Source organism: Salvia hispanica, chromosome 1 (assembly GCF_023119035.1).
Source record: "Salvia hispanica cultivar TCC Black 2014 chromosome 1, UniMelb_Shisp_WGS_1.0, whole genome shotgun sequence".
Taxonomy (NCBI): domain Eukaryota; kingdom Viridiplantae; phylum Streptophyta; class Magnoliopsida; order Lamiales; family Lamiaceae; genus Salvia; species Salvia hispanica.
In genome coordinates this window covers 7,076,571-7,094,766 of record NC_062965.1, presented here as the reverse complement: position 1 = coordinate 7,094,766, position 18,196 = coordinate 7,076,571, and the positions used below count along the sequence as shown (strand labels likewise).

General features: G+C 34.7%; 2 protein-coding genes across 3 annotated transcripts; both read right to left on the bottom strand.

The window, feature by feature from the left end:
* Nucleotides 1-2,429: 2,429 nt before the first annotated feature.
* Nucleotides 2,430-5,853, bottom strand: LOC125216600 (protein ZINC INDUCED FACILITATOR-LIKE 1-like). Of its 2 annotated transcripts, XM_048118362.1 has the most exons (16): nucleotides 5,664-5,853; nucleotides 5,548-5,588; nucleotides 5,174-5,234; nucleotides 4,705-4,807; nucleotides 4,519-4,621; nucleotides 4,283-4,336; nucleotides 4,129-4,191; nucleotides 4,004-4,053; nucleotides 3,846-3,921; nucleotides 3,627-3,764; nucleotides 3,387-3,560; nucleotides 3,188-3,295; nucleotides 3,059-3,103; nucleotides 2,895-2,983; nucleotides 2,744-2,787; nucleotides 2,430-2,652 (listed from the first exon to the last, which is right to left on the bottom strand). In XM_048118362.1, exons 1-16 carry the CDS (start codon nucleotides 5,812-5,814, stop codon nucleotides 2,561-2,563), a joined length of 1,392 nt encoding a protein of 463 aa, XP_047974319.1. In that variant the 5' UTR covers nucleotides 5,815-5,853; the 3' UTR covers nucleotides 2,430-2,560. The 2 variants fall into 2 exon arrangements, with proteins under 2 accessions (XP_047974319.1, XP_047974312.1); XM_048118355.1 differs by having other exon boundaries at nucleotides 3,627-3,921.
* A 7,187-nt stretch (nucleotides 5,854-13,040) lies between these two features.
* On the bottom strand, nucleotides 13,041-14,662 carry LOC125188793 (B3 domain-containing protein Os11g0197600-like). Its single transcript, XM_048085882.1, has 5 exons — nucleotides 14,643-14,662; nucleotides 14,402-14,495; nucleotides 14,034-14,289; nucleotides 13,849-13,952; nucleotides 13,041-13,460 (listed from the first exon to the last, which is right to left on the bottom strand). Exons 1-5 carry the CDS (start codon nucleotides 14,660-14,662, stop codon nucleotides 13,221-13,223), a joined length of 714 nt encoding a protein of 237 aa, XP_047941839.1. The 3' UTR covers nucleotides 13,041-13,220.
* Between the last annotated feature and the right edge of the window lie 3,534 nt (nucleotides 14,663-18,196).

Sequence of the window (18,196 nt, the reverse complement as noted above, 5' to 3'; positions counted from 1 at the left end):
GATATTTAAATTTATATTTTTGTTTTTAGTTATTCAATAATATTATCATGGTATTTACTCTGAGTCGAATCTTCGCATTCAATTATAACCTTTTATATGCATTCGTAGAAGATTAGTATATTACGAAAGGGGAGCACTATGGTGACACCATAGTTAAAATGACAACATAGGCAAACAAACTGCGATACATAAGCAAATAATCTGTGATACATAGAAAAACAACTGGCATAGGGTTCCATGCAATCTGCTATACGAAATCGAGGGATAGGATTTAGGATCCTATCGAGGTTAAGAGCACCTGCAATTCGAGAGATTGAAAAACGTTTAAGAGAGACGTGATTTTGAGAAAATAAAATATTCTTATTTCTCGTTGGTTTTTTTAACTCTCTAATGAACTCTATATACAAAGTTCACACCCTGCTTGATTAGACTCTATGATTCAGGAAAGAATTAAGAAAAAAATCCAAAAAGATTTACCTAATCAAAATAGCGTTCAACAAGGAATTAAAATTAAATAAACCAAAAATAAGCAAACATAATAAATCTTCCATATCTATTATCCTAATAAGACGTGAAGTCCTTGAATCGGGCCGGTATTGACGTATTGCGCTTGGGCCTATATTATCGCTGACGTCTTGTACGTCGGCCTGTAGCTCTTGTTGTGGTGGCTCAATGTCAAGATTTCTATAATCGAGATAATCAAGCAATCTGCGATACATAGACAAGCAACTCTAACACGTGACAGGCTAAGGTTGAATCAGCTTTAGAGTCCTCATGGTGGTAGATTGTCATTTTAATTTGGGTTGTCATCTTAGTTTAACTCTGAAAAATAAATTGGAAATAAAATGAAAGGAAAAAGCAAGTTATTTGCTGAAAAACTAACAAAGAATATTGTGGTCTTTCATTTAAAAATATATTTTTTCTCTCCATATTAACAATTCTTATTCCATAAAAAATAAATTTTATTTCTTTTGTCCCAATTAAGTTGGGTCACTTCTTTTGGACACAAAGATTAAGAATTTGTCTTGAATGAGTTAAATGATATTATTACTTAATAAAATAAAAGAGGAGAGAGGATAAAAGTAGAAAAAAAGAGAGAGAGGGAGGAAAGTAGGTGATTGAGTAAAGTAAGAGAAGAGTCATTAAATTTTTTATTTTTATCGAAAAAGAAAGTGACTCAACATTTCAAAAGGAAATATGACTCAACTATAAAAATTTCATACAACTTTCAATCTAAAATATGTCTTTCTCTTTATAAAATATCTACTGAAAGAGAAATAAAAAATAAATTATAATGGTTTCATTATCAGTTTTGAATTACAAGGAAAATTGCTGATTTATTTCGCTTCCATTCCTTCATCATCATAGGTAGTTTAATATTCCAATAACATATTAATTAAAATAACAAGCAATTGAAAATTTAATCTAAAAAAATCTTTCGTCTACCGTATTCTGTATTGACACGGTATTGACAGTATTTACCTATTGAGTAAATGAAGATTGCTTGATCACAATAACGTGAGTATTTAAGAAAATAAAATCTTTGACAAAATCTTTGGCAACTATTCACACGCATTGCTTGGATAAATACTCCTAGAAAAAATAATTTGATATAAATAGGGATCATTAAATTACCAATATTACATTTATCATAACTTCTAACAACCATAGTAAATGAAAACCTAACTAAAATATTGAAAAAAAAAATCGTAGCCCTAACCCTATAAATATCTCTTGATAGAGGATACATTGATAATTGATCACCTACAACAAGAGCCAAAATTCCAACAACTTCATCCAATATTCAGACGCATAACGCATTGCTTGCGATGAACAACGATGTCGTGTTCGAGATACTCTTGCATCTTCCCGTTCGATCCCTCTTGAAATTCAAAGCTGTCTGCAAATTCTGGTATGCCGTTATCGATTCTTCACGTTTTTGAGAGCTACATAACAGCAACAACAACGACAACAAAGCTGATGAATGCTCTTTTGTTTTATTTGGTTTATACAATGGGACGATGAAAGTTTATGAGTCGAGAGTTGAAGGAAGTGAGCTTAAGTGAACTCTTATGATAGATGTGAGACAATGTTTGTTGGAGAATATGAGTATTTGGAAAGAGCGATGAATTTGAGGTTTTCAAGGAGCGTGATTATGCGGTTTTGAGGTTTGGTTTTGTGGCGGAAAGGATTGTGTATGATTGTCGTACTCGGAAAATTCATCGCTCGTTTGGAGCTGCCGGCAACTTTGGCTTTCGTTGAGTATGAAGGAAGCTTTATTTCACCTTAAAATTAGGCAAATCTGCTTTTTTCTTATTTTCTTTAGCTTTTAAGTTCTTTTAATTTTATATTGGAGTGAATATTCAGAAATGTTTTCATAAACAATTATTTGATGTTCTAATTAATAAAATAAGTAGATGGAAAGCTGGTGATCAAATATTAATATAACTTTACTTTGATTTCACAATTACGGATGTCAATCAGACCAACCTGCCCGAATTTGGGCCAACTATTATGTATCACCTTCGGATATTAACTCTGTTAATTAAGATGGAGACTCTCATCTGGTCCGTTCCACCAAAAATGGTTTGAATGTTAGCATAACTGCAATCGCCTCAATCGCGTTGAGGATTAAGAAAACCATTTGATCTCCTGCATCACCATAATTAACCTTTTTTACTCTAACCATATTTATCTTCAAATAATTAAAATTGAGAGCACATGTAGTACTATTATATAGTACCTGGAAGAAAAACAGCACCTTGACGTTTTTCAGCCCAAGAAAATCTGCATTAGTAGCATTAGTTATACATGAGAGAAATTAATTTGATTTAGCCATGTTATTCTTTCTGCTATATATATTTATTTTTGGTTGTAATTTAATAGAAACTCACAAAGCTCCTCCCCCTGCTGGACCAAAGGCTTTGAAGAATGACATGAGTGTCATGGCTATACCATTTGCTGCTCCTCTCTGGTCTTGGTCCTGTCACATATTTATCAGATCTTTTAAATCAATTTTATGCAGATTAAGCACGAATACGGATGGATCGAGGATTACCACTGCTCTATTCTGTAATATGAAAAGCCCCGTGTCAATCGAGATCTGCTTCAAGTTCAACAAACACGCGATTAGAATCCAGCTCAAGCTCATTCACATGTTATACTATATAGCTAGACTCTTACGTACCGATAGGACATTCTTCAGTAGAGATGCGGCATTCAACACTACGACCAGCGTGATCCCGGACAGCATGGCTATGTAGTGGTAACTTGTTAACAGAGGAATTGAAATCATCTGCACATGATTTCAACATTCTGTACATAAGTCTGTTTGTTAACATCATTCACACATTTATAAACATATGGTCAAGTTTCGAAGATCATACTCCTAGAGCTCGAGAAACCAGGACGGGGCCCATGATTCTCTCCACTATCGGATAGAGTGAAGATTGGAAGATGAGAAGGCCTAAGCCTGAGATTGTGAGAACTGTTCCAACATCCTTGGTTGTGTATCCGAGGCCGCCGATTCTTGTGGGGCTCTCGGCCCACAGCGAGAATATCTGTTGATGCAAGAGAAGGAGTTAGCCGCGCAGCTGAAAAACAAAGAAAGCAGCTGCATAACTTGCCTCAGTGTAAGCCATGTCATGAAGGTTGAAAATGCAATACACAATGATGGATGACATGAGTGGCCAGTTTTTGAAGAGGCTCTTTTTCCGTTCCTCCAAAACATCTCTCCTCTCTTGCTTGTGAGTGTGTAGGCTTTCCTGCCATGTATACTTGAATTGAAAACTAGCAACATCTAATTTGGTAGGAGTGTTTGATAAAAAAAGAGGTATGAGAGATACCGGGATCCAGAAACAAGCAATGGTTACAATGGCTGCAAATATTGAGATTATGAGGCAGGGCAGGAAATATGGGAATCTGTAGTAGAGTTACCAAAACATGTTAATTAATAGTACTATTATGTTAATGCACTTATGCATGTGAAAGAGTAAAACCACACCTTGCAAAAATAGAATCTTGTGTGAATATTCCAGGGTATTTGTCTGCAGGCTTAGATCCAAAGAATAAAAAGCTATTAACTGGTGATGATATATGAAAAGTGAAAACAAACAAATGTATATATACCTGAGCAAGAAAGCCTCCCAAAGCTGATCCTATAACTAACCCTGTGCCCCAAGATGCACTCACCTACCAAAATTTTAACTTCATTTTTCACAACTGAATTGGACTACATATTTACTTATAGTAAACATTGAACAAAAATGATGGGCTTAATTACCACAGACAATGCCAGAGATTGGTATTCTTCAGCAACTGTTTCACATGCATATGCCTGCACCCTCATACATACATTCAATCCATCAAATTAAAGGGAGGAAATAATAATACTAGAAATAATGAATTAACATAAGAAAATAACAAAATTCTATCTAAGCAAATAACAATGTAGAAAATGCATTAAAAAAAAAAAAGAGGGTAAAAGCAATGTTGTTGTGCATTTGCTTTATACTCCACCTTAATTGGTCCAAGTAGGCCATTCAAACTTCCAAGGAGAAACCTGGTTGTGATGGCCATCCAATAATTTATACTAAGCCCAAATAGAGTGTTGAAAACAACCCTGCAAAAAAATTATTCAATTATTGGGTGCCGAAATAAATAAAAGTAACAATTAATTAATGAAAATGATTTATTAGTACTAACACAGTGGCACAGCCTATAATTATGACAGGTTTCCGACCATATCTATCAGCAATTACTCCCCACAACGCAGAAGTCATGGCTCTTCCAAGCATGTATGAAGACCCTAATTCATGAAATTATATATGCTTAGTTTAATTAGTTGATGAAACTATAAATACTAGTATAGTATAGGACTCTGATCAATACTAAACCAGTCTTAAACCTGAAACGCTGAACAACATCATTATAAAATAACATTGTATTTTCATTATAATGAACTAATAACAAACTTATAATGAACTTCTGATTTTTAATTATGCTAGATGATGACATTGCTTTTAAATCTCTGTACTCCTTATAATGAACTACAATTAAAGTTGTAATGAACTCACTTTATTTTATAATGATGTGTTTAGCGTTTAAAACTAGTTTGGTATATAATACAACCCACTGCATACATATAGTTGAGAACAATATTTAATTCGCCTACCAACAAAGCCAGCATAGTAACCAATATCTTCTTCTGTTTTTGCAATGTGGAAATCCCTTATCTGCCAAAATAAATATAAGTAGATATGAAGTAGGCATTATAGCATATAGTAGTGGAGCATCCATGGCATAGAATATATACCATATGTTAAAAATGAAAAATTAAAGTACTCCCATGTATGTATGTATGTATACTTATTGAGGAAAAATTGGAATATTCGATAATATATAAATAAAAAAAGTTAGTGTTTATCGAATTTGTCTGGCGCTCGCACTCAGATTGGTCGAGACACGAGTGCTTCATAATCGAACATCTCGAGCTTATGTTGTGTGCATGCTTTAATGAATCAAAGTGTGATTGAAATGGTTGCTTACCATGAAGTAGAGGAATGGGAAAAGAGATGATATTGTGAGAGCTGTAAAAAAAAAAGTTTTCATTAGTATGAAAGAAGTAATGGAGGCCCCATAGTCTCACACATGAACATGATTACCAGTGGAGAGCACAATAATCAAGACAATGAGAAGTTGATTAAGGGGTAATCCAGTTTGCATTTGTTTGTGCCTATCAACCTCACATCCCGGGCAACCATCAACATACTTTTCTTTCGAAACTAACATCTCTTCATCTTCTCTCCTACCCATCTCTCTTCTCTTCAAAATTAAGACACCTTTCTTGATATATTGAAATTTGAGCTGAAATAAATCCGCTGAAAACGAATTGGCTATTTATGATACAAAAATAGAATCTTAGCTGAAGTGGAATCGCATTAATCTGTTATTAAAATAGCTGGAAAAATGGGAATATTGGGTTAATTAAATTAGTATTAAGGTATTAGTATATTTATTTATGATAGGCGGGCGCAGCCACAAGCTGCTGCTACCATCACTGAATTTCCTACAGAAAAGTTGTGTGATCAATATTTTTAATCTTTCATTTCAAAACAATAGTTAGTGAGACTTAATGTTTGGTACCGAATTCATTAAATTATTTCCAATTTTTTCAAAACATTACTAAAATAATAGTGCATTTTTCAAGATGCCTCTGTGTATATTAGTGCACCTTTAGTAGAATTTATGGACGTATTTAGCCCAAGGCAGTCAATTCCAACACCATTTTGAATATCTTTTGTAACTTTGTTTTCATTTGATGTTTGCGTATGGTGCTTCCATAGCGCCATGCGTACAAAGCACGAGCGCGGGTCAATGCTTAATGTCTGGTTGCTATGGATGTGAGAGCACCAGTAACTCGCGCGTTGGAGCAATCAATGCGCGTGGTCAATCACAACATGCTAATGTGCTATATATGTGACATGGTTTAATTTTTTTTCTTTAATTCGAAAACTAGTACTAGTATTTTTCATATAAATATCCCTATTTAACATTTCATTATATACAACTTCACATTCTACTTCTTTTTACTCTCCCATAGATATTGAATTCACCTATGACCTTGAGAAGAGCAATGCTCAAACATTCAAGGTGGAGTCAGCAGCCTCTAATCTTGTCGACATTATTAGGCTTGATTTTACTTCAAACCACGGGAGTGCTTCTCATATGTGCATCTATAGGCTGAGGGTGCATGGCCGTGAACCGAGCCATGCTCATCTTGATGCAGCAGTCTATTATTCTCAATTGGAAAGCACAAGTTTCCCACGTAGGACCTTGATGTAGAAACGTTCTTTGCCAAATCAGACAATTTGTTTTAAGGTGGTTTAATTGTACATTATTTACTACTCATTGTGGACATCCCATATAGGTGATAAGGGGATTAAGGGTGATTGAATTTTAACAAAACATGGTATCAAATTGATTAATTAGTAAAATAGTCGATAGTAATGAATTTCACTAGTCTATCAAGTAATCCAATGCTAAGCAAAATCAATACCAAGACATAAGATACCGTATGCAAATTTGATTAACACAATTTGCATAGATCACAAATTCCTACAAGATTTGTTGAACTCGAAATAATTATTTTGTAGAAAGATCAGAAATTAACATCACTTAAAAATACAGTACTACATAATACCACAACAACTTTACATATGCACAAAATCTCAACTTGATTAAGTACAGGTACAGCACGTGAGAGAGAGAGAGAGTCAGACAGATTTAAGGAGGATAACAAACTTAATACCACCATCAAAAGAAATGGAATTAGAAAATAAAAAAACTCTCCTACTCAAAAAGTGACCATGAAAGAGAGGCGTTCGGCATCTATGAGATGAAAAGTGCATGAATTCCCAACTTTGACAAAATTATCTCTATAAAACTTAAACATACCCTTTTGAAGTCGAATATTACTACCATTGTATATCACCATTCCCACTTTCCATGATTTATTTTCCACCCAAAGAGTAACCTCTATTCTTGGTCCTGTTTTCCCATTCATGTGTGCCCTCCAAAACGTGATTGGTAAACACTGCAATGCACCATATACAATCAATCATTTAATGAATAACTCAAACATCTAAGTAGCACTAAATTAAATAGTAAATATAATACAATAAGCTCACCAAAGTCCCTTTCTTTAAGTTTCTCTCCGTTATCACAAATGAAATACTAGGGTCTCCGTTGATACGTGCCACTGGCTTCTTCTTGTTATAAATCCCACAATTTTCTGCATATATTAATTACTAGTACTATTTATTTTCAGATAAATTAAATTGGCAAATTAATTTCAAATAGATTGAGAAAGTAGTTTGACCTCGTTTTGGACAGCCATTTGGTGAGAAAATGTGGACATGAAAGATGGATTTAGCAACATAACAGAAAGTGAGAAAATCACCATCTTGTAGGGAATTTTCTTGTACAAAATTAGGCCAACCCTTTTCCAAAAACCAACAATCATTTACTTTCTTCACATCAACTTCCCAACTCATGTCTCTTTCCCCTCGCCTTTCTATCCTGCATTTTGTCGGAATATTCTCACCAAATTTGTCCACAAAATCTGGAGGAATTCTCTATTATACATGCAAACAAATTAAGGAGAAATAGAATTATTAAAGCATTATTATTATTATTATTATTATTATTATGAAAGGAGCAACAACAAAGGGACTAACCAGCAATTTGGAAGATAGAGCAGGCGTGTAAATCTTGAAGAACTCTGGCAAATTATCAGTGCTTTCACATTCCATTTGGGCAATTTCTTCAGCTCTGTCATAAACATCACAAAATCATAAACAAATAAAGTCTCAATTTATGTTTTTAAACTCCATGGTTAGTATATACTATATGTATATCTCATAAATTAAAATAGCATATCATTAAACATTCAATAAAGCAATGCTATTAAGATTGGCATGCATGGCCTAGAGATAGAATTTACAATTTCTGGATATGAGTCATTCTGTGCGCTTCTTTGGATACTGAATTTGGAACCAAATAGGAGTATTTCTTTTGGGATGTGTGGTTTTTATGATTTAGGAAAAAAAAATAGTATCTCTGTATTGGAACTTGAAAGGTTGAATCGATATATATTGAAAAGCCCAATATTCTTCCCCAATCAAAAGCTGGGTGCTTTTTATTTTTCCGAGACTTTTGATCTGGATGATTTTACATTGTGCCTCACGATGCAAGTTGAATTGTTTACTCACATTTGTTAGAATTAGAGCATTGAAGTAGTGCGGCCCATAAATCCAAGATATGAAGAAAAAAAAAAAAAGTCCAAGATATGAAATCAATCAAAATTTTGTTTTATCTGTACTTTCTTATTAAAAAAAATAGCCTCATTGGTTGATAATACGAATTTTATACGGAGTTGATAAAATATGAAAAAGTTGAAAATGTGAGTAAATTATAATAAATTGGAAAAAAAAGTTTCGTACATCCATAAATCATAATGTTGTTTGACAATATTAATATATAATTTCGATTAAAATAAGAATTGATCTTAGTACACACGAACCAAATCCTAATCACGAGACAATATGATAGGTCAAGAAAAATGCATCTTATACGGATACGAACCAAATCCTAATCACGAGAGACAATATGATAGGTCAAGAAAAATGCATCTTATACGGATATAATGATTAGTTAAGTTTTAGGTAATTTTATAAAATCCAGATTTAAGGTCATTTTTAATTCATTTTCTCAGAATACGCCCGGTCGCACGTTTTTTCATTACATTCGTAGTCTTCGTAAAACAATCATATCTTCTTTTACCGGACTCTGATTGAGGCGTATGAGGTATCCACGCGAAGCTCTTTCAAAGATGAATGCAATGGTAACCTTATAGAAGCATTTGAAATTAATCTTGGAGGGATGATTATTGTTCAAATTTGGACCATTTTTTCTTTCTCCGCTCTCTCTTAGAGCTTGGTCTTTTGTCCTACAATATATTAAAATGGGTCTATTTTTCACCATGTGTGTTACAATAATGAAATAAAGGACTATAATTTGATTCAAATCAGTTTTCAAGTACATTCGTAGAATACAATTATGAATTATGCGGTATATTTTTTAGGTGTAATTATAAGTATAAATTTTTTTATTATTGTACTTTTGTAAAAAGAATGTCTTATCTATTCTTTCATATAGAATAAGATTAATAAGACTATGATTAATAAGACTATTGTTTGTAATAGAGAATATTACTTTAAGTTGAAAACAATTTCTAGTTTAGGCTCGAAAATTGACTCGTTTATTTAAGATGGAGTGCATATGATCATACCAGTGGAGAGCACAATGATCAAGACAATGAGAAGTTGATTAAGGGGTAATCCAGTTTCCATTTGTTTGTGGCGATCAACCTCACATCCCATGCAACCTTAAGATCATCCATAATGGGGCGCCCTCTAGCCCGCCCTATAGAGTGTCCTATTCTCTATCACATCAGCATTTTATCCTCCAACTCATTCACCTTTAGTGGGACACCCTATAGCCCGCCCTATAATTTTAACTCTTATTTTGTATTTATTTTTTAATTTTTTATGTTTATAAATATATCAATTAGCAAGAATAAATATAAAAACATTACAAATTAAAGGCAAATCCTATTGTCAGTATTTATTTTTTATATTTTATGCTTGCAAATATGGAAAATCGTCGGAATTTATTATTGAATTTAGAGAAAAATTGAGATGGGGAAGAGAGTGGAGTGAAAGGTGTGAAATGAAGTAAAAAAATGGTGATATATATAGAAGAAAATACAAAAATGTTTAAAAAAATGAAAATGTATGCATAGTCCGGACTATCTTCCTTACTCCCCCGCAATGGGGCGGAGGATAGGCTGGACGATGAAAAAAATGGTTCATCGTCCACAGACGATGCATAAAGCGTGAACTAAGAAAATCGCATAGCAGCGGGGTGCTGCAGTGGCACCCTAAGGCGCGCCCGATGCATAAGACGGGCTTTAAGGCCCCGATGCTCTCAAATATACTTTTCTTTTGAAAGTAACATCTCTTCATCTTCTCTCCTACCCATCTCTCTGCTCTTCAAAATTAAGAGACACCTTTCTTGATATATTGAAATTTGAGCTGAAATAAAGCATATAAATCCACTGAAAACGAATTGGCTATTTATGATTAAAAAACAGAATCTTGGCTGAAGTGGAATCGCATTAATTTGGTACTACCTTCGTCCCCCAAAATTTATCTCACTTTAACTCGGCACGGATTTTAAAAAATGTAATGGAAATTGAGTTGAAAAAGTTAGTGGATTGTGGATCCTACTTTCATATATTAACTTTAGAGCATCTCCAATAGCAATAGGCTAGCCATAGGCCAGCTACAGGTAGCCACTCTCTCTCCTTGCCACGTCATCAGCACTAAAATTTCACATGTCACATCATCATTTTACTCAAATAGGCTAGCCTAAGGCCAGCCACAGGCTAGCCGCAATAAAAATAATTAAAAAACAACTACATTTACGGAATTAAACACAAAACATAGAATTAAATTTACGACACATATACGGGAAAAATTCGTTAATTTTATTTAAATAAAAAAAATTACATTAACTAAAAATCAAAAAATTACATAATAAAAAAAATCCGGGCTTCCACACACGAGTCACCGCCCCACTCTACTCCTCACTAATTTATTAAAAAAATACATTAAAAAATGTTAGTATGCCTTGAATCCGTTATAGTTTGCCACTAGCCGAACGGGGGTCAGTGAGTCAGGGGGTCAAGGGGGCGACGCCCCCTTGCCATGGGGGTCCGGGAGTGCGGAGAGGGCCCCGGCCCGACGCTATGACATGTTTCTGTTTTAGGTCTTAATTTTGTATTGGGCCTAGCCCGTCGTCTGTGTGCCTATTTAAAAATTACATAATAAAAAAAAATTCATAAAAAAATACATTAAAAATGCAATAAAAAAATGCATAAAAAAAACGAAAAATGGGCGCTGGCCGATCGCTGGCCGATCGCTAGCCGATCGGCACGCCACAATGGCGGCCAGCGCCCTCAAATCGGTGAGCGCACGCCGATTTCTTCGCCGATTCGCGGCTGGCCGTTTCCAATAGTTCGGCTAGCCGACCGGCTAGCGACGCGAATCGGCTAGCCGCTATTGGAGACGCTCTTATAATAAAATGTGAGTATGAATGAGTTAGTGGAATATGAGGTCCACTATAAAAAATGATAAAAATTGAAATGGGACAAATTTTAGGGGACAAACGGAAATGGAAAAATGGGACAAATTTTCAGAGACGAAGGTAGTATTAAAATAGCTGGAAAAGTGGGATTGGGTTAATTAAATTTGTATTAAGGTGGTATAATTTTAGTAGTATATTTATTTATGATAGGCGGGTGCAGCCACAAGCTGCCGCAACCATCACTGAATTTCCCAGAGAAAAGTTGTGTGATCAGTATTTTTAATCTTTCATTTCAAAACGATAGTTAGTGAGACTTACTGTTTGGTACCGAATTAATAAAATTTTTATCAATTTTTTCAAAACATTACTAAAATAATACTAGCGCATTTCAAGATGCCTCTGTGTACATTAGTGCATTTTTAGTAGAATTTATGGACGTAATTATAGCCCAAGGCAGTCAATTCCAACACAAGTTTGAATATATTTGTACGTAACTTTGTTTTCATTTGATGTTTGCGTATGGTGCTTCCATAGTGCCATGCGTTCAAAGCACGTGCGCGGGTCAATGCTTAATGCATGGTTGCTATAGATGTAAGAGCACTGGTAACTCGCGCATCGAGCATGGTTGCTATAGATGTAAGAGCACTGGTAACTCGCGCGTTGGCGCAATCAATGCGCGTAGTCAACCACAGCATGCTACCTGACATGGTTTAATCTGTTTTCTTTAATTCGAAAACTAGTACTAGTACTTTTCATATAAATATCCCTATTTCACATTTTATTATATATATACAACTTCACATTCTACTTCTTTTTACTCTCCCATAGATATTGAATTCACCTATGACCTTGAGAAGAGCAATGCTCAAACATTCAAGGTGAAGTCAGCAGCCTCTAATCTTGTCGACTTTATTAGGCATGATTTCACTTCAAACCACGGGAGTGCTTCTCATACGTGCATCTATGGGCTGAGGGTGCATGGCCGTGAACCAAGCCATGCTCATCTTGATGCAGCAATCTATTATTCTCAAGTGGAAAGCACCAAGTTTCCCCGTAGGACCTTGATGTAGAAATGTTCTTATTCTTTCAAAAGTCTTTAAGGTGGTTTTAACAAAACATGGTATCAAATTGATTAATTAGTAAAATAGTAGTTGATAGTAACATAATTCAAATTTATTGAATTCACTAGTCTATTAAATAACCCAATGCTAAGCAAAATTATACCGTACCCAAATTTGATTGACACAATTAGCATAGATCACGCAACTTATTACAAATTCCAATAAGATTTGTTGAACTCGAAAGAGTTATTTTGCGCGCCATGATGGGTATAAGTATAAAGATCAGACATTAACATCACTTATAATTATAAATACATAATACCACACCAATTTACACAACTGCACAAATCCCAACTTGAAAAAGTACATACAGTCACAGAGAGAGTTATGTTGGATAATTAACATAATACCATCATCAAAAGAATGTGGAATGAAACCAACAATCTCTCCTTAATCAAAAGTGACCATGAAAGAGAGGTGTTTGGTATCAATGAGATGAACCGTGCATGAATTCCCAACTTTGGCTGAATTTTCTCTCCAAAACTTAAGCATACCTTTTTGAAGTCGAATTCCATCACCATATCTCACTACTCCCACATTCCATGCTTTCTTTTTCACCCAAAGAGTAGCCTCCATTTGTGGTCTTATTTCCATATTCATGTGTGCCTTCGAAAACGTGACTGGTAAATACTGCATTGCAATTGCACCATATATAATCAATCAATTAATCAACCATTTAATGAATAGTAAATGTCAACTTTGCTCCTAAATAAAATACGAATTTAGTTCGAAACATGCACTTTTTGAAAAACATGTCATAACAAATAAAATCCTTGTCAGAGTGGTCTTTTTTTGACGGTTCAGTCAAAAAACTAACTGTCATGCCACGGACGGAACTGTCCAAGAAACAAACTACTTCGGTGACATTTTGATTTATTATAGACCCGTTTTACAAAAAGTGAATGTTTTGGACCAAATTCGTATTTTGATCATATGTTTAAGACTAAAATTTACCTTTACTCTGTAATGAATAAACCGTAACACTTAAATAGCTCTAAATATAATACAATAAGCTCACCAAATACCCCTTCTCTAAGTGTGTCTTGTTTATCACAGATGAAAAACTAGGGAATCCGTTGATATGTGCCACTGGCTTCTTCTCTTTATAAATCCCACAATTTTCTGCATATATTAATTATTTATTTTCAGATAGTAGTAGTAAATAGGCAAATTAATTTTAAATAGATTGAGAAGTAGTTTGACCTCGTTTTGGACAGCCATTTGGTGAGAAAATCTGGACATGAAAGATGGATTTAGCAACATAACAGAATGAGAGAAAATCACCATCTCTTAAGGAATTTTCATCTACAAAATTAGGCCAACCCTTTTCCAAAAACCAACAATCATTCACTTTCTTCATATTAACTTCCCAACTCATGTCTCTTCCCCCTCGCCTTTCTATCCTGCATTTTGTCGGAATATCCTCACCAAATTTGTCCACAAAATCTGGAGGAATTCTCTATTTTATATGCAAACAAAGGAGAAATAGAATTATTCAAGGGAATTATTATTATTATTATGATTATTATTATTATTATGAAAGAAGCAAGAACAAATTAAATGGGACTAACCAGCAATTTGGAAGATAGAGCAGGCATGTAAATCTTGAAGAACTCTGGCAAATTATCATTGCTTTCACATTCCAATTGGACACTTTCTTCATCTCTGCCATAAACATCACAAAATCAAAAACAAATAAAGCCTCAATTAAGTTTTAAACTATATCTAAAAAAAATAAAATAGGCTGTGATTAAACATTCAATAAAGCAATACTACTAAGATTGGCATGCATGGCCTAGAGAGAGAAGTTACAAATTCTGGGAATGAGTCATTCTGTGCACTTCTTCGGATACTGAATTTGGAAACAAATAGGAATATTTTTTTTGTGACGTGTGGTTTTTGTCATTTAGAAAAAAATATCTCTGTATTGGAACTTGAAAGGTTGAATCGATATTTGAAAAGCCCAATATTTTCTTCCCCAATCAAAAGCTGTGATTTTTGTTTTTCCGAGACTTTTGATCTGTGTGATATGATAATCTTCATCATTTTCTAGTATTATTTACATTGGGCCTCACGATGCAATTTGAATTGTTTACTCACATTTGTTCGAATTACAGCATTGAAGTAGTGCGGCCCATAAATCCAAGATACGAAATCAAACAAAATTTTGTTTTATGATTTTATCTGTACTCTCTTATTCAAAAAACAATAGTCTAATTAGTTCATAATACAAATTTTATACGGAATTGTAAAAATATGAAAAATTGAAAATGTGAATAAAATATACTAATAAATTGGAAAAAAAATTTCGTACATCCATAAATCATAAATCATAATGTTGTTTGACAATATTAATATTGGATTTTGACTAAAATAAGAATTGATCTTAATATACGCAGATCAAATCCTAATCATGAAAGTCAATATGATGGTCAAGAAAAATGCATCTTATACGGATATAATTAATTAAGTTTTGGGTAATTTTATAAAATCCAGATTTAAGGTCATTTTTAGATTATTTTAAATAAAAAACATACAAAAACGCTTGGGCGGGCATATTTTTCCTTGAAAACGTCAGATCACGCGTTTTTCACTGTATTCGTAATCTTCGTAAAACAGTCATATCCTCTTCTACCAGACTCCTATTGAGGCGTGCGAGATATCCACGTGAAGCTCTTTCGAAGATGGATGAAATGTTAGCCTTGTAGAAGCATTTGAAATTAATCTTGGAGGGATGATTATCGTCCAGATTCAGACCTTTTTCCTTTCTGCGCTCTCTCTTAGAGCTTGACCTTTTGTCTTACAATATATTAAAATGAGTCCATTTTTCACCTTGTGTGTTATAATAATGCAATAAAGGACTACAATTTGATTTACATCAGTTTTCAAGTACGTTCGTGGAATACAATTATGAATTATGCGGTACATTTTTTAGGTGTAATTATAAGTACAATTATTTTTTTATTATTGTACTTTTGTAAAAAGAATGTCTTATCTATTCTTTCATACTCCCTCCGTCCGCAAATAGGAATCCCGTTTTTTCATTTTAGTTCGTCCATGACTAGGTGATCCGGTTCATTTTTACCATAAATAGTAATAAAGTCCCACATTCCACTAACTCATTCCACTCACATTCTATTTAAAACTAATATAGTACAAGTGAGATCCATATTCTACTAACTTTGTTTACTCACTTTTCTTAACATTTTTTAAAATTCGTGCCACCAAGAAATGAGACTCCTAATACCTGACGGAGGGAGTATAGAATAAGACTAATAAGACTATTGTTTGTAACAGAGAATATTACTTTAAGTTGAAAACAATTTCTAGGCTCGAAATTAACTCGTTTATTTAAGAAAGAGTGCCTATGATAATAACATGAACGAATTTAATACCATCGAATTACATTTAAAATGTAGAACGAGTCTCATCTGGATCACATTCGGATATTAACTCATTTATTTAAGATGAAGTGGGGATCATAATAACAAGTGATTTAATACTTAATTACATGTAAAATTTAGAAGGACTCTCATATGGTCCGTTCCACCAAAAATGGTTTTGAATGTAAGCAGAAATGCAATCGCCTCAATCACGTTGAGGATTAAGAAAACCATTTGATCTTGCATTACCATAATTAACCTTTTTACACTAACCGTTTATCTTCAAATAATTAAAATTGAGATCACATATAGTATTACATACCTGGAAGAAAAACAACACCTTGACGTTTTTCAGCCCAAGAAAATCTGCGTAAGTAGTACTGTATTAGTTATACATGAGAGAAATTAATTTGATGCAGCCATGTTATTCTTTCTGCTACATGTATTTATTATTGGTTGTAATATACTAATAGAAACTCACAAAGCTCCTCCCCGTGCTGGACCAAAGGCTTTGAAGAATGACATCAGTGTCATGGCTACACCATTCGCTTCTTGTCGTGTATGCGTTCTGTTTCTGCTGAGCAAGTTTTGTATAAGAGAGCGACGCATGTGGCACATGCGTCGTTAGTAAAACGCATGAGCCTCATGCGTCATTTAATAAAAATAAATAAAAAATATAGGAACGCACAGTACAAAAAAATCGCTATTTAGTGGCGGAAATATCCGCCACTAAACCTTATATTTCCGCCACTAATCGAGTTAGTGGCGGAACAGACCCGTGGCAATAAAATCGCCGCTAAAATATCAGTGGTGGAAATTTTTCCGCCACTACGGTTTACTGACGGATTACCGACGGAAAACAGTTCGCCAGAGAAATTCCGCCACTAAAATTTAAACTAGTGGCGGATTTGGAGCGCCATTGTTAGTGGCGGATTTGTATCCGCCACTTCACATTCCGCCACTATTCCGCCACTAACATATAATGCTATATAGTGGCAGATGAATCCGCCACTATATTTTGTAGTAGAAATTTTGATTTTATTTATTTTTATTCACCCACCCTGGAGATAATTTTTCCAACAAATAAATAAATAATTTTTTCATGGCAAAAGTAAGAATAGATACTCGAATACTCGTTAATTACTCAAAATTACTCATAATACCAAAGTTTAATAATATTGAGTATAAGTGCAAATTCTAAAACTTAGTTAATAACAAAATAACGTTAGAGCATCCGCAACGCAGGCTCGATTTTGGCTCGGTCTCGTCTCGACGAGACGAGCCAGCATCGAGTCAGCGTTGCGAGGCTCGTCTCGTCTCGACGAGACGAGACATCTCGTCGCGCGACGAGACACGGCGAGTCCGGCCTCGAGCTGGCGAGACGACGCGCGCGCCCACGTGGCGCGCGCTGGAGCGTTGCGTGACACCCACTCGCCGGCTCGCGAGTGGGCGTCGTATTTATGACGTAATAATTTTTTTTTTATAAATTCGAAAAAATCGAATTTAATTAAAAAAAAAATATATTCAAACGGTCAAATGACCGTTGGGGACCAAACGGTCGAATTTTTCAATTTTTTTTTTTTTTTTTTATTCTTCTATAAATATACTCCACACTCCATTCACCATTTTACACACAAACACAACTTTCATTCCTCATTCCTCTTCCATTTTACACACAAACACTACTCTCAAATTGTTGAAAAAATGTCCGGCGATGGAAACTCCAGCGGCGGCGGCTCCGGCAGGCGGCGCTCCGTCGGGTTCGACTTGAACTCGTTCGACGATTGGGCGAGCATGTACAACTGTTTGGGTACTCCCGGTTCGTCGCCGGGCACCCAAGGCTCGACCACCCCGCCGGCTTACCAAACACCACATTTTGATGTGGATGCATACTATCATCCCTCCCCCCCCCAGAGGTACGGGCAATCGCCGGGATTATCCCAAATTTCGGAGAATTTTTTGGCGCCTGATCGCAATTTGCCC

Coding starts and splice junctions, on each gene's coding strand:
- LOC125216600 (XM_048118355.1), bottom strand. CDS start 5,814: ATGGGTAGGAGAGAAGATGAAGAGATGTTAGTTTCGAAAGAAAAGTAT. Junction 5,235..5,547: donor TCCCATTCCTCTACTTCATG/GTAAGCAACCAT, acceptor TTATTTTGGCAG/ATAAGGGATTTCCACATTGC. Junction 3,922..4,003: donor CAAGATTCTATTTTTGCAAG/GTGTGGTTTTAC, acceptor ACTCTACTACAG/ATTCCCATATTTCCTGCCCT.
- LOC125188793 (XM_048085882.1), bottom strand. CDS start 14,662: ATGACTCATTCCCAGAATTT. Junction 14,290..14,401: donor CTCTATCTTCCAAATTGCTG/GTTAGTCCCATT, acceptor CATATAAAATAG/AGAATTCCTCCAGATTTTGT. Junction 13,461..13,848: donor ACTTAGAGAAGGGGTATTTG/GTGAGCTTATTG, acceptor ATTGCAATGCAG/TATTTACCAGTCACGTTTTC.